Source organism: Microcaecilia unicolor, chromosome 1 (assembly GCF_901765095.1).
Source record: "Microcaecilia unicolor chromosome 1, aMicUni1.1, whole genome shotgun sequence".
Lineage (NCBI taxonomy): Eukaryota > Metazoa > Chordata > Amphibia > Gymnophiona > Siphonopidae > Microcaecilia > Microcaecilia unicolor.
The window spans coordinates 146,460,446-146,472,469 of record NC_044031.1 but is presented as its reverse complement, the minus strand read 5'-3'; the positions used below and the strand labels follow the sequence as shown (position 1 = coordinate 146,472,469).

Genomic DNA, 12,024 nt, shown 5'->3' with positions numbered 1-12,024 from the left:
TTACTTGCTGACATCAGCATGCACAGACTACATCTCCCATGATCCATTCACAGAAACGCTTTCCACTCAATTGATATATTTAACCCTTTAGGGATTACAGTTCGCAGATAGTATATCCATCTTTGTTCTTTCTGTCTTAATACTCTCCTCACGTCACCTCTTCGCTCAGTCACACGGACTTGTTCCAAGACTATACATTGTAAGTCCACAAAATCATGCTGCTTCTCGATGCAATGCGACACCAGAGGTTCATAAGTCTTTTTAGCCTGTACACAATGTCTATGTTCAATCAGCCTCGTCTTCAACATCCGCGACGTTTGTCCCACATAATACAAATTACAGGGACACTTCAAAAGATAGATCACATTACTGGATTGACAATTCGTTAAAGATTTCAAACCATAAATCCTCCCCGTGTGCACATCCGTAAATCCATCCGCATCTAGCATGTTATGACAAACTGTGCAATGACCACATGCACTGTGATGTCCCTTCATCCTGTCACCAGCTGTTCGATGATTCCACATATCAGCCACACATAATAAATCATTCAAATTACTCTATCTTTGATAAGCAAACAAAATCCTTAGATCACAAAAACAAGGATAAATCCTTAACATAGTAGCATGTTTCTTAATGATTTTAACCATCTTGTTCGTATGCGTGTTATACTAAGTTACAAATGTTACTATATCATCTTGCTCTGTGCTGTGTTCTTTAGGATGTAACAACCACTCTCTATGATTATAAAAAGCCCATTTTATTGCCTTGGATACTAAATTCTTAGGATATCCTCTTTCTTCCAATTTCTGTTGCAAAACGGAAATTTGATGCAAATATTGTTCATTAGAAGAACAAATTTTCCGATGACGCAGAAATTGCACAAAAGGAATGTTAGTTTTGCAATGACTCGGATGCATTCTCTGGAAATGTAAAGTCGTATTACGATCTGTTGGTTTCACAAATACAGATTCTCTAATTTATTTTGAACCCTCGTCAATTGCACATCCAAAAACGAGATGTCAGAATAACTACTATGACATTCAAATCTGATGGTCTCATGGCACTCATTCAAATAGATCACAAAATCTTGTAATTCAATAAGAGTGCCATCCCACAAAATAAAAATATCATCTATGTACCTCCACCAACATCTCATAAAAGGATTCCATCTTGATTTATACACCCACTGACATTCATAGGATTCCATAAATAAATTAGTAAATGTAGGGGAACAGGCAGCCCCCATGGAAACTCCCGTTTTTTTGTATGTAATAATTTTTGTTAAAAGTAAAATAATTCTCCGCTAACGTGATCGTAATCAATTTCAATAGAAAATTAGTTGGTACTACATGAGGACGATCCCTGCTGTCCAAAATATGTTCCAGAATCAGGATGGCTTCATTCTGGGGGATGGAAGTATAAAGTGAGCACACATCCAAAGTCACCATTAAGGTAGTACTATGTATCTCCGCTCTTTTAGTTTCCAGTAAACGTAAGAAATGGGAACTATCTTGTATGTAGGATTTAATCTTAAACACAAAAGGTTGCAAAATCCTATCTATATATTGAGCAGGCCATTCCAATAAAGAGCCCCTGGCAGCTATGATAGGACATCCAGGGGGTTTCTGCATGTTCTTATGAATTTTAGGAAGAGTGTAGAAAATGGGAATTTTAAACCCTCTATAATCAAGAAAAGAATATTCTTTCTTCGTTAAAAACCCTAAACTTCTACCTTCCACAATAAGATCTTGAAGATGTTGTTGTATCCGAAAAGAGGGGTCTGAATTTGAATGATTTATTATGTGTGGCTGATACGTGGAATCGTCGAACAGCTGGTGACAGGATGAAGGGACATCACAGTGCATGTGGTCATTGCACAGTTTGTCATAACATGCTAGATGCAGATGGATTTACGGATGTGCACACAGGGAGGATTTATGGTTTGAAATCTTTAACGAATTGTCAATCCAGTAATGTGAGCTATCTTTTGAAGTGTCCCTGTAATTTGTATTATGTGGGACAAACGTCGCGGATGTTGAAGACGAGGCTGATTGAACATAGACATTGTGTACAGGCTAAAAAGACTTATGAACCTCTGGTGTCACATTGCATTGAGAAGCAGCATGATTTTGTGGACTTACAATGTATAGTCTTGGAACAAGTCCGTGTGACTGAGCGAAGAGGTGACGTGAGGAGAGTATTAAGACAGAAAGAACAAAGATGGATATACTATCTGCAAACTGTAATCCCTAAAGGGTTAAATATATCAATTGAGTGGAAAGCGTTTCTGTGAATGGATCATGGGAGATGTAGTCTGTGCATGCTGACATCAGCAAGTAATGAGGAAGGAAATGATGTATATATAATGAGGGGAAGCCATCCTGGATTTAAAGACGCCATTGAGAGGCTTAGTGCGTGGTGAAAGTGATAAGCTTGTGAATATGGATGCAGTGTCTAGCCCTTGAAACAGCCCGATGGTGGCGAAATAGGGTCTCCTGTTGGGCTTTATGGTCATCAAGGATTGTGACTATTGATGTGGACCAGTGGCGTCGTCATCATTCAAGCTAAGTTATAAATGAGTGTTTGTTCACCGGACATATGTGATTGAAGTATTGCCTCCACCCTAGTGTATTGTAAAAGGTGTTTGTACGAGTATTTCATGAATGAAGAGTGGAGTTTTTTTTGTGAAGACTAGTGATTGAAGAGGAGTTTCTCTGAACACTTGAAAAGGTTTTCCTTTAAGAGATTTCTCCATGGTTTCTGAAGTCTTTTTTTCTCCACATTTTCATGATTAAATGGAATAGAACACCTTCAATACACGGATATTTTCAGTAGAATGTGTTGCGTTATTAGTTGTTTTATATTCTACTTATTCCTTTATTATATATCAGTGTGATTTTAATTACCCCCATATAGAGTGGGTTAATGTAACATCAGGGCATGCTAGGGAGGTAAACTTCCTCGATGAAATAAAGGACAGCTTTATGGAGCAGGTGGTACAGGAGCCGACGAGAGAAGGAAAAATTCTAGACGTAGTCATTTGTGGAGCGCATGATCTGGTACGGGAGGTAGCGGTCCAGGGGCCACTTGACAACAGTGATCATAACCTGATCGCCTTTGAAATTTGCTTTCATAAAGGTAAACATAGGAAGTCAAATATGTTAGCATTTAACTTTAAAAAAGGAAGCTATGATATAATGAGAAGAACGGTAAAAAAAAAACTTAGAGGAGCGACTGAGAGGGTAAGAAACCTACAACAGGCGTGGATACTGTTGAAAAACACCGTCCTGGAGGCCCAGGCCAAACATATTCCACATATCAGAAAAGGAGGGTAGAAAACCAAACGACAGCTGGCGTGGTTAAAAAGTGAAGTAAAGGAGGCTATTGGAGCTAAAAAGGAATCCTTCAGAAAAATGGAAGAAGGAACCGAATGAAGAAAATAAGGAGTGACATAAGGAATGTCAAGTCAGATGAAAAGTGCTGATAAGAAAGGCAAAGAGGAATTTTGAAAGAAAGATAGCGTTAGAGGCGAAAGCTGATAGTAAAATTTTTTTTAGATACATTAAAAGCAGGAAATCGGCAAAAGAATCGGTTAGCCCGCTGGATGACCGGGGTGTAAAAGGGGCGATCAAGGAAGACAAATGAGTTCTTTGCTTTCGTCTTCACTGAGGAAGATTTGGGTGGGATACCAGTGCCGGACAGGGTATTCGAAGCTGAAGAGTCTTATTGAAATATTTGTAAATCTGGAAGATGTAATGGAGCAGTTCTGCAAACTGAAGAGTAGCAAATCTCCTGGACCGGAAGATATTCACCCTAGGGTACTGATAGAACTAAAAAATGAGCTGGAACTAAAAAATGAGCTGGAAGAGCTATTGTTATTGATTTGTAATTTATCCTTAAAATCGAGCGTGGTACTGGAAGATTGGAGGGTGGCCAATGTAACACCGATATTTAAAAAAGGTTACAGTGGAGACCCGGGAAATTATAGACCGGTGAGTCTGACGTCGGTGCCGGGCAACATGGTAGAGACTATTATCAAGAACAAAATTACAGAGCACATTCAAAAGCATGGAATAATGGGACAAAGTCAACATAGATTTAGTGAAGGGAAGTCTTGCCTCACCAATCTGCTGCATTTCTTTGAAGGGGTAAACAAACATGTGGACAAAGGTGAGCCGGTTGATAAGGTCCCTCATGAAAGACTACAGAGGAAATTAGAGGGACATGGGATCGGAGGTAGTGTCTTACTCTGGATTAAAAACTGGTTGAAAGATAGGAAACAGAGAGTAGGATTAAAAGGTCAATATTCTCAATGGAGAAGGGTAGTTAGCCGGATCCCTCAGAGATTGGTGCTGGGACCTCTGCTTTTTACCATATTCATAAATGACCTAGAGATGGGGGTAACTAGTGAGGTAATCAAATTTGCCGATGACACAAAGTTATTCAAAGTAGTCAAATCACGGGAAGATTGTGGAAAGCTACAAGAGGACCTTTCGAGACTGGGAGACTGGGCGTCTAAATGGCAGATGACGTTTAATGTGAACAAGTGCAAAGTGATGCATGTGGGAAAGAGGAACCCAAACTATAACTACGTCATGCAATGTTGGGCGTCACGGACCGAGAAGGGGATCTTGGTGTCATCATTGATGATACGTTGAAAACTTCTGCTCAGTGTGCTCCTGCGGCTAGGAAAGCAAATAGAATGTTGGGTATCATTAGGAAAGGGATTGAAAACAAAAATGAGGATATTATTTTGCTATTGTATCGTTCCATGGTGCGACCACACCTCGAGTATTGTGTTCAATTCTGGTCGCCGTACCTCAAAAAAGACATAGTGGAATTGGAAAAGGTGCAGAGAAGGGCGACAAAGATGATACAGGGGAATGGGACGACTTCCCTATCAGGATAGGCTGAAGAGGCTGGGGCTCTTCAGCTTGGAGAAAAGGTGGCCGAGGGGAGATATGATAGAGGTCTATAAGTTAATGAGTGGAATGGAACGGGTCGATGTGGAGCGTCTGTTTATGCTTTCCAAAAATACTAGGACAAGGGGCATGCGATGAAGCTGCAGTGTGGTAAATTTAAAACGAATCGGAGGAAATTTTTCTTCACTCAACACATAGATAAACAATGGAATTTGCTGCCGGAAAAGGTGGTTAAAGCGGTTAATTTAACAGACTTCAAAAAAGGGTTGGACGGCTTCATGGAGGAAAAAGCCATAGAATGTTATTGATTGGACGAGGGAATAATACAGTATTTCTAGGATGGGCGGGACAAATTGCTTGTTCTTTTGGCTGCTGTCGGTGACAGGGTGCTGGGCTCGATGGACCCTTGGTCTGTCCCAGCATGGCGATGCTTATGTACTTATACCCCTTGATTTAGTTTCATTGGGAAAATAGGGCAGTGCCCAAAGGCCCACAGCAGTAGGGGAAGCACTCTCCCCTAGGCTCCATTTAACTTAATCACTTTTGATAGGTGGCTAGGGCCCCATGACTCTTACTGTCCAGGGCAACATGACTCTTATTGTCCAGGGGCCCAGACCACTGTCAGTCTGCTCCTGACCGACACTATTGACTTGAGCACCATTGCTTATCTATTTGTAATACTGAGCATTCTATGGCTGCACAATACCCTTTAGGAGTGAAGCACATGGAGCTACTTTCTTTCTCTGTCTCCATCTGCTAGTCGACAGACACAACACCCACTTGTCTGAACTGGTCTGGTAGGACTAATGGAAAGACAATTTTTCCTTGCTCCTTAGTGTATGTGGATACCTTGTGTTTGAAAATCACCTTGTTTTTCATTTTCAGATTTTGCTTTATTTGTTATACCACATATAGTTAAAAACATCTAAGTGGTTTACAGTGTATGCTAGATTTATATGTAGAAGAACAAAAAAACTCTGCACAGGTCAAGCAAAGCAAACAGGCACAGCAAAGGAGACGAAAAGGATGATGACAAAAAAACTCTAATGGACTCAAAGAGTTCACATCAAAAGTTTATTGCTAAAACCTGGACTCGACACGAGTCATGTTTCAGCTGCTTAGACCTGCCTCAGGAGTCCCTGTAATTTATACAAATATGGTGATTTCTGGAAGCAAAACTGATCCTCAGAATTGTATATCGGAATGGAATAACAATTCAAAAATAAATTTGACTTGAATGTATGTTGCCAAACACTGACGAACACCATCACCATCAGGTATGTTAAAGAGGGAAATAAAAATACTTTATATGGAATAATATGTACCATACATACTGTGCAGTTTTGACTACTTCAGCATTTTATAGCACCAATATGACATCATGATAGCTGAAGCATGTACATGCTTATTCTTCATAATCTTCTTGTTGCAGGTATACGTGGAGAACCACAGAATGGACTGAATGCCGTGTTGATCCTCTACTCAGTCAACAAGACAAAAGAAGAGGAAATCAAACAGCTCTGTGTGGAGGAGGAATTCAGACTCGTGAAGTTTACTGTGTAGAAGCTAATGAGAACCTCCTCTCCTATGTGAACAACTTGAAAGAAAAAGAAGGTAAATCTGAACTGTTTACTGTGTAACTGAACATTGGTTCTGACAAAACTATTCAACACACAAAAGCCCTGAATATCCTTTTCTCATCCATGTAAAAATACCTAGCCCTGCTGTTCCACATTTATTTGAAATGAAAATATCGCTCCATGGTGCCCACTACCATAGCCCTTAGAGGTGAAGGGGGCACCTACATGTGGGTATAGTGGGTTTCTGATTTGTTTTGGAGGGCTCACATTTACCACCACAAGTGTAACAGGCGACCCTCAAGGGGAGGAATGCTGGCTTATGCCTAACCCCTGGTAAGCCTTTCCTCGGCTGAGAGGTGCTCAGCTCTACCACCGGCTGCCTTTCAGGTGCTGTGGAGGACTTGAAGCTCATCTGCATATCCTTTACAGCCTTCTCCGGGGTGACTCCCAGGTCCACTCCGATCCACTCAGGTTCTCCGCTCTAGATGCCGGCGCGCGGGGCATTTTTCTCTTTACATTTATTTTTCTTCCAGTTCCTACTTATGGCTCCAGTACACTTTTTCTTCTTGGTACTGTCCCTTCCTAATCTGAAACCACTGTACACTGCAGGAACACATTGTTCACCCTCTGTATTCATCATATCACCATCTATTTTTTCCTCTTCCTTTTTCTCAGCTCTCAATCTTCAACATTTCCTTCCTTCCATTCATCCATCTCCTTTCTATCTGAGTACATCTCGCCTTCGTCGCTGTCATCATACCTCTCCTACTCTTCTCCGTACTCTCTTCCTCCTTCTCCTGCTCTCCGCTGGGGACATTAACCTCAATCCTGGTCCTCCATATCAGCTCTCATCCTATTTGTGCAGGTCACACCGTGATATCTCCAATCTAATTTCTGTTCCTCTCCTCTCCCCTCCTTCCCTGCCTTTCTCTTGTGCTCTGTGGAATGCCCGCTCTATCTGTAACAAACTTTCCTACATCCTTGACCTCTTTATCTCTTATAGTATCCATCTGCTTCCCCTAACTGAAACTTGGCTTTACTCTGAAGTCTCTGCTTCAGTTGTGGCCCTATGCCATGGAGGTTATCTTTTCTCCCATATTCCTCACCCGGTTGGCAGCAGAGGTGGTGTCGGGCTACTACTTTCACCCTCTTGTAGATTTCAACCTCTTCTTCCACCTCAGTCTCACTGTTTTTCTTCCTTTGAAGTCCACTCCACCTGTCTATTTGCTCCTCTGCCTCTCCGAGTAGCAGCCATTTATCGACCCCCTGATAAGTCCCTTTCTTCATTTCTCACTGACTTTGATGCCTGGCTTTCCTTCTTTCTGAAACCTTCATCTCCTTCCCTCATTCTTGGGGATTTTACCATTCATGCTAATGATCCTTCTGACTCTTATGCTTCTCAGTTTCTTGCTTTAACATCCTCTTTCAGTCTTCAAATGTGCTCCACTGCCCCCACTCACCAGAATGGCCACTGTCTTGATCTTATCCTCTTCTCAAACTGCTCACTCTCCAGTTTCTGTGTCTCAACTGTTCCCCTCTCTGACCATCATCTGATAACTTTCACACTTAAATACCCTCCTCCCCAGTCCCATCCAATATTAACCAATACATTTAGGAATCTTCAGGCTATTGGCCCTTCTACTCTGTCCTCCAGTGTTTCAAATCTCTTCTCTACCACCACGTTATCCAAGTCTGTCAATGAGGCTGTCTCTTCCTATAATACTATTCTCTCCTCTGCTCTGGATACTCTCGCTCCTCCCATTTCCCCATTCTCTAAAAAGTACCAAAGCCCAGCCTTGGCTGACCTCTAGAATCCGCTACCTACGTTCCTGTGCCCGCTCTGCCGAACGCCTTTGGCTGAAATCCCGTGCCAATGCTAGATTCATACATTTCAAATTCTTGCTGACCTCCTTCCAGTCTGCTCTTTTACTTGCCAAACAGGACAAGTTTGTTAACAAATTCTATTGGCTCAAACCCTCGACGTCTCTTTACCACACTGAACTCTCTCCTCAAAGTGCCTTCACCTCCAACCCCGCCTTCACTTTCCCCCCAGACTCTGGCTGAGTTCTTTCATGATAAGGTTCACAATATTAAACTTGAATTCTCAACCAGGTCACCTCCCCCCCCCCCCCCCCCCCCCTTAGTGCCTTAGTCCATTCTCTCAACACTCCAACCCCTGCCTCCTTTTCTTCCTTTTCTGAAATCATTGAAGAGGAAACTACACATCTTCTTTCCTCCTCGAAACTAACTACCTGTTCCTCTGATCCTATTCCCACCCATCTACTTAACACTATCTCTCCTTCTGTCATCCCTTTTATCTGTCATATCCTCAATCTTTCACTGTCCTCTGCGACTGTTCCTGATGCCTTCAAACATACCATAGTCACACCACTCCTTAAAAAACCTTCATTGGACCCTACCTGTCCTTCCAACTATCGCCCATCTCCCTCCTCCCTTTCCTATCCAAGATACTTGAACGTGCTGTTCACCGCCATTGCCTTGACTTTCTTTCATCTCAAGCTATTCTTGATGCACGTTAATCTGGCTTTCGCCCCCTTCATTCAACTGAAACAGCGCTTGATAAAGTCTCAAATGATCTGTTCCTGGCCAGATCCAAAGGTCTCTATTCTATCCTCATCCTTCTCGATCTATCTGCTGCTTTTGACAGTGTTAATCACAGCCTACTCCTTGATACACTGTCCTCACTTGGATTTCAGGGCTCTGTTCTTTCCTGGTTTTCTTCTTATCTCTCCCAGTGTACCTTTAGTGTATACTCTAGTGGATCCTCCTCTACTTCTATCCCACCGTCAGTTGGTGTACCTCACGGATCTGTCCTGGGACCTCTTCTTTTCTCCATCTATACTTCTTCCCTTGGTACTCTGATCTCATCCCATGGTTTTCAGTACCATCTTTACGCTGATGACTCTCAGATCCACCTCTCCACACCAGAAATCTCAGCTGAAATCCAGGCCAAAGTATCAGCCTGTCTGTCTGACATTGCTGCCTGGATGTCTCAGCGCCATCTGAAACTAAACATGACCAAGACTGAGCTTCTTATCTTTCCCCCTAAACTAACCTCTCCTCCTCCCCCATTCTCTGTTTCTGTGGATAACACTCTCATCCTTCCTGTCTCATCAGCTCATAACCTTGGGGTCATCTTCGACTCCTCCCTCTCCTTCTCTGCACATATTCAGCAGACTGCTAAAACCTGTCGTTTCTTTCTCTATAATATCACCAAAATTTGCCCTTTCCTTTCTGAGCACACTACCAGAACCCTCATCCACACTCTTATCACCTCTTGCTTAGACTTTTGCAACTTGCTTCTCACAGGTCTCCCACTTAGCCATCTCTCTCCTCTTCAATCTGTTCAAAATTCTGCTGCACAACTAATATTCTGCCAGTGTCGTTATGCTCATATTAGCCCTCTCCTCAAGTCACTTCACTGGCTTCCTATCCATTTCCGCATACAGTTCAAACTCCTCTTATTGACTTATAAGTGCATTCACTCTGCAGCTCCTCAGTACCTCTCCACTCTCATCTCTCCCTACATTCCTCCCCGGGAACTCTGATCACTGGGTAAATCTCTCTTATCTGCACCCTTCTCCTCCACCATTAACAGCAGGCTCCGTTCCCTTTATCTTGCTGCACCATATGCCTGGAATAGACTTCCTGAGCCGGTACGTCAAGCTCCATCTCTGGCTGTCTTCAAATCTAAGCTAAAAGCTCACCTTTTTGATGCTGCTTTTAACTCCTAACCCTTATTCACTTGTTCAGAACTCTTATTTTATCATCCTCACTTTAATATTCCCTGATCTCTTGTTTGTCCTGTTTATCTGTCCTAATTAGATTGTAAGCTCTGTCGAGCAGGGACTGTCTCTTCATGTTCAAATGTACAGCATTGCGTACATCTAGTAGCTCTTTAGAAATGATAAGTAGTAGTAGTAGTAGGTAGGGGGGATGGGCCTGGGTCCGCTTGCCTGAAAGGCACTGCACCCACTAAAACTGCTCCAGGGACCTGCATACTGCTGTCATGGACCTGAGTATGACATTTGAGGCTGGCATAGAGGCTGCACAAAAGATTTTTAAAGATTTTTTTTGAGGGGGGGGGGGGTTAGTGACCACTGGGGGAGTAATGGAAGGTCATCCCCAATTCTCTCTGGTGGTCATCTGGTCTGTTCGGGCACCTTTTTGTGCCTTGGTCATAAGAAAAACAGGACCAGTTAAAGTCGTCCAAGTGCTCATCAGCGACGCCCTTTTTTTCCATTATGGGTCGAGGATGCCCATGTGTTAGGCACACCCAAGTCCCGTTTTCACTATGCCTCCGACACGCCCCCAATTCTGCCAATTTGGGCGACCCTGTGAGAAGGACGCCCATCTTCCGATTTGTGTCAAAATAAGCCTGATAGACATTTCAAACTATGTTTGTTGTTCCCATTTACATCATGCTCAGTACTTGACAGTATTAAATTACAATCTTTTGTCTGACTTTTATTTTTATTTAAGGACACCTGATCTACTACGGTCTCTTTTGCAACCTCTTTTGCACCACCAATTTTATCATTCATATTAAACTTAATAAATATATTCAATTCTATGTCCCAGCATACTGGCATTTGTGATCGAGTCAGCACATACAATGATAATATAAGCCAGTATATATGAGCCAGTATTTTGAACTGAACTCTATAAGTAATAGGAAACCAATGTAACTTATGAAACAAAGGGGTAAGATGATCCCCTCAGCATGCATTGTCCCAGCACCTAAATTTATATATCATTCTATCGCTCTCTCATATCTACATCTGTTTGTCTATATGCCTCTATGCAAATTAATAAATAAATACTATTTTAACACTTTACTTGTTGCTGACAATTTACATGAGGCAGCTTCGTATTTCCCAAGCAAATACAGCCCACATAATTAAACAAAAAAAGGGGGGAATCCATTACTTGAATCTGCAATTGTTTAACCCTTACATGAAAATGCTTGACCATCTCTTTACTGAAAGGAGACAATAGCAAAACGGATAGAATCAGAACTCCTGATTACCATCTATTCTGCTTTTCCACAGACTGCTAAACCTGCTGGCATAAAATCTGTTCTTATCAGCATGTGACAGGAGTGGGCTGAGCTCAGCAGGAGGTAATCTCTGTAGGCTTCTTGAAAGCTGATTAAAATGTTACTGGCCTTTGGATGCATAAATATGAGAACACTTTTCAAGAGCTCAGAAAGGGAGGGGAAAGGATAAAGAATTAGGCTCAGGGTAACTAATGCTCTGGGGATGTTTCCATGTAACGAAATCAATAGAAAGAATCTACCAAAGCAGAAAAGAGTCATAGCATTTCAGAATACCGAGCCAATGCCTAAGCAGAATGATATCAGAGGAGGGAAAGCAGGGTAATGTAAATACAGTCATTCCCACATGACACAATGAATATTTGCACTGGGACATTTGCATGTAAATATGACACCATCCCTGGGATTCTATATACTGTGCCTTCATTTCCATGCAGAAATC

At 42.1% G+C, this 12,024-nt stretch overlaps 1 protein-coding gene across 1 annotated transcript in view; it reads left to right on the top strand.

Moving 5' to 3' along the window:
- Nucleotides 1-12,024, top strand: part of THSD7A (thrombospondin type 1 domain containing 7A) — a 510,747-nt gene that overhangs the window by 247,098 nt on the left and 251,625 nt on the right. Inside the window, 1 exon segment of the mRNA XM_030201155.1 lies at nt 6,358-6,539. Within this exon segment, the coding sequence (XP_030057015.1) occupies nt 6,358-6,539 (182 nt within the window).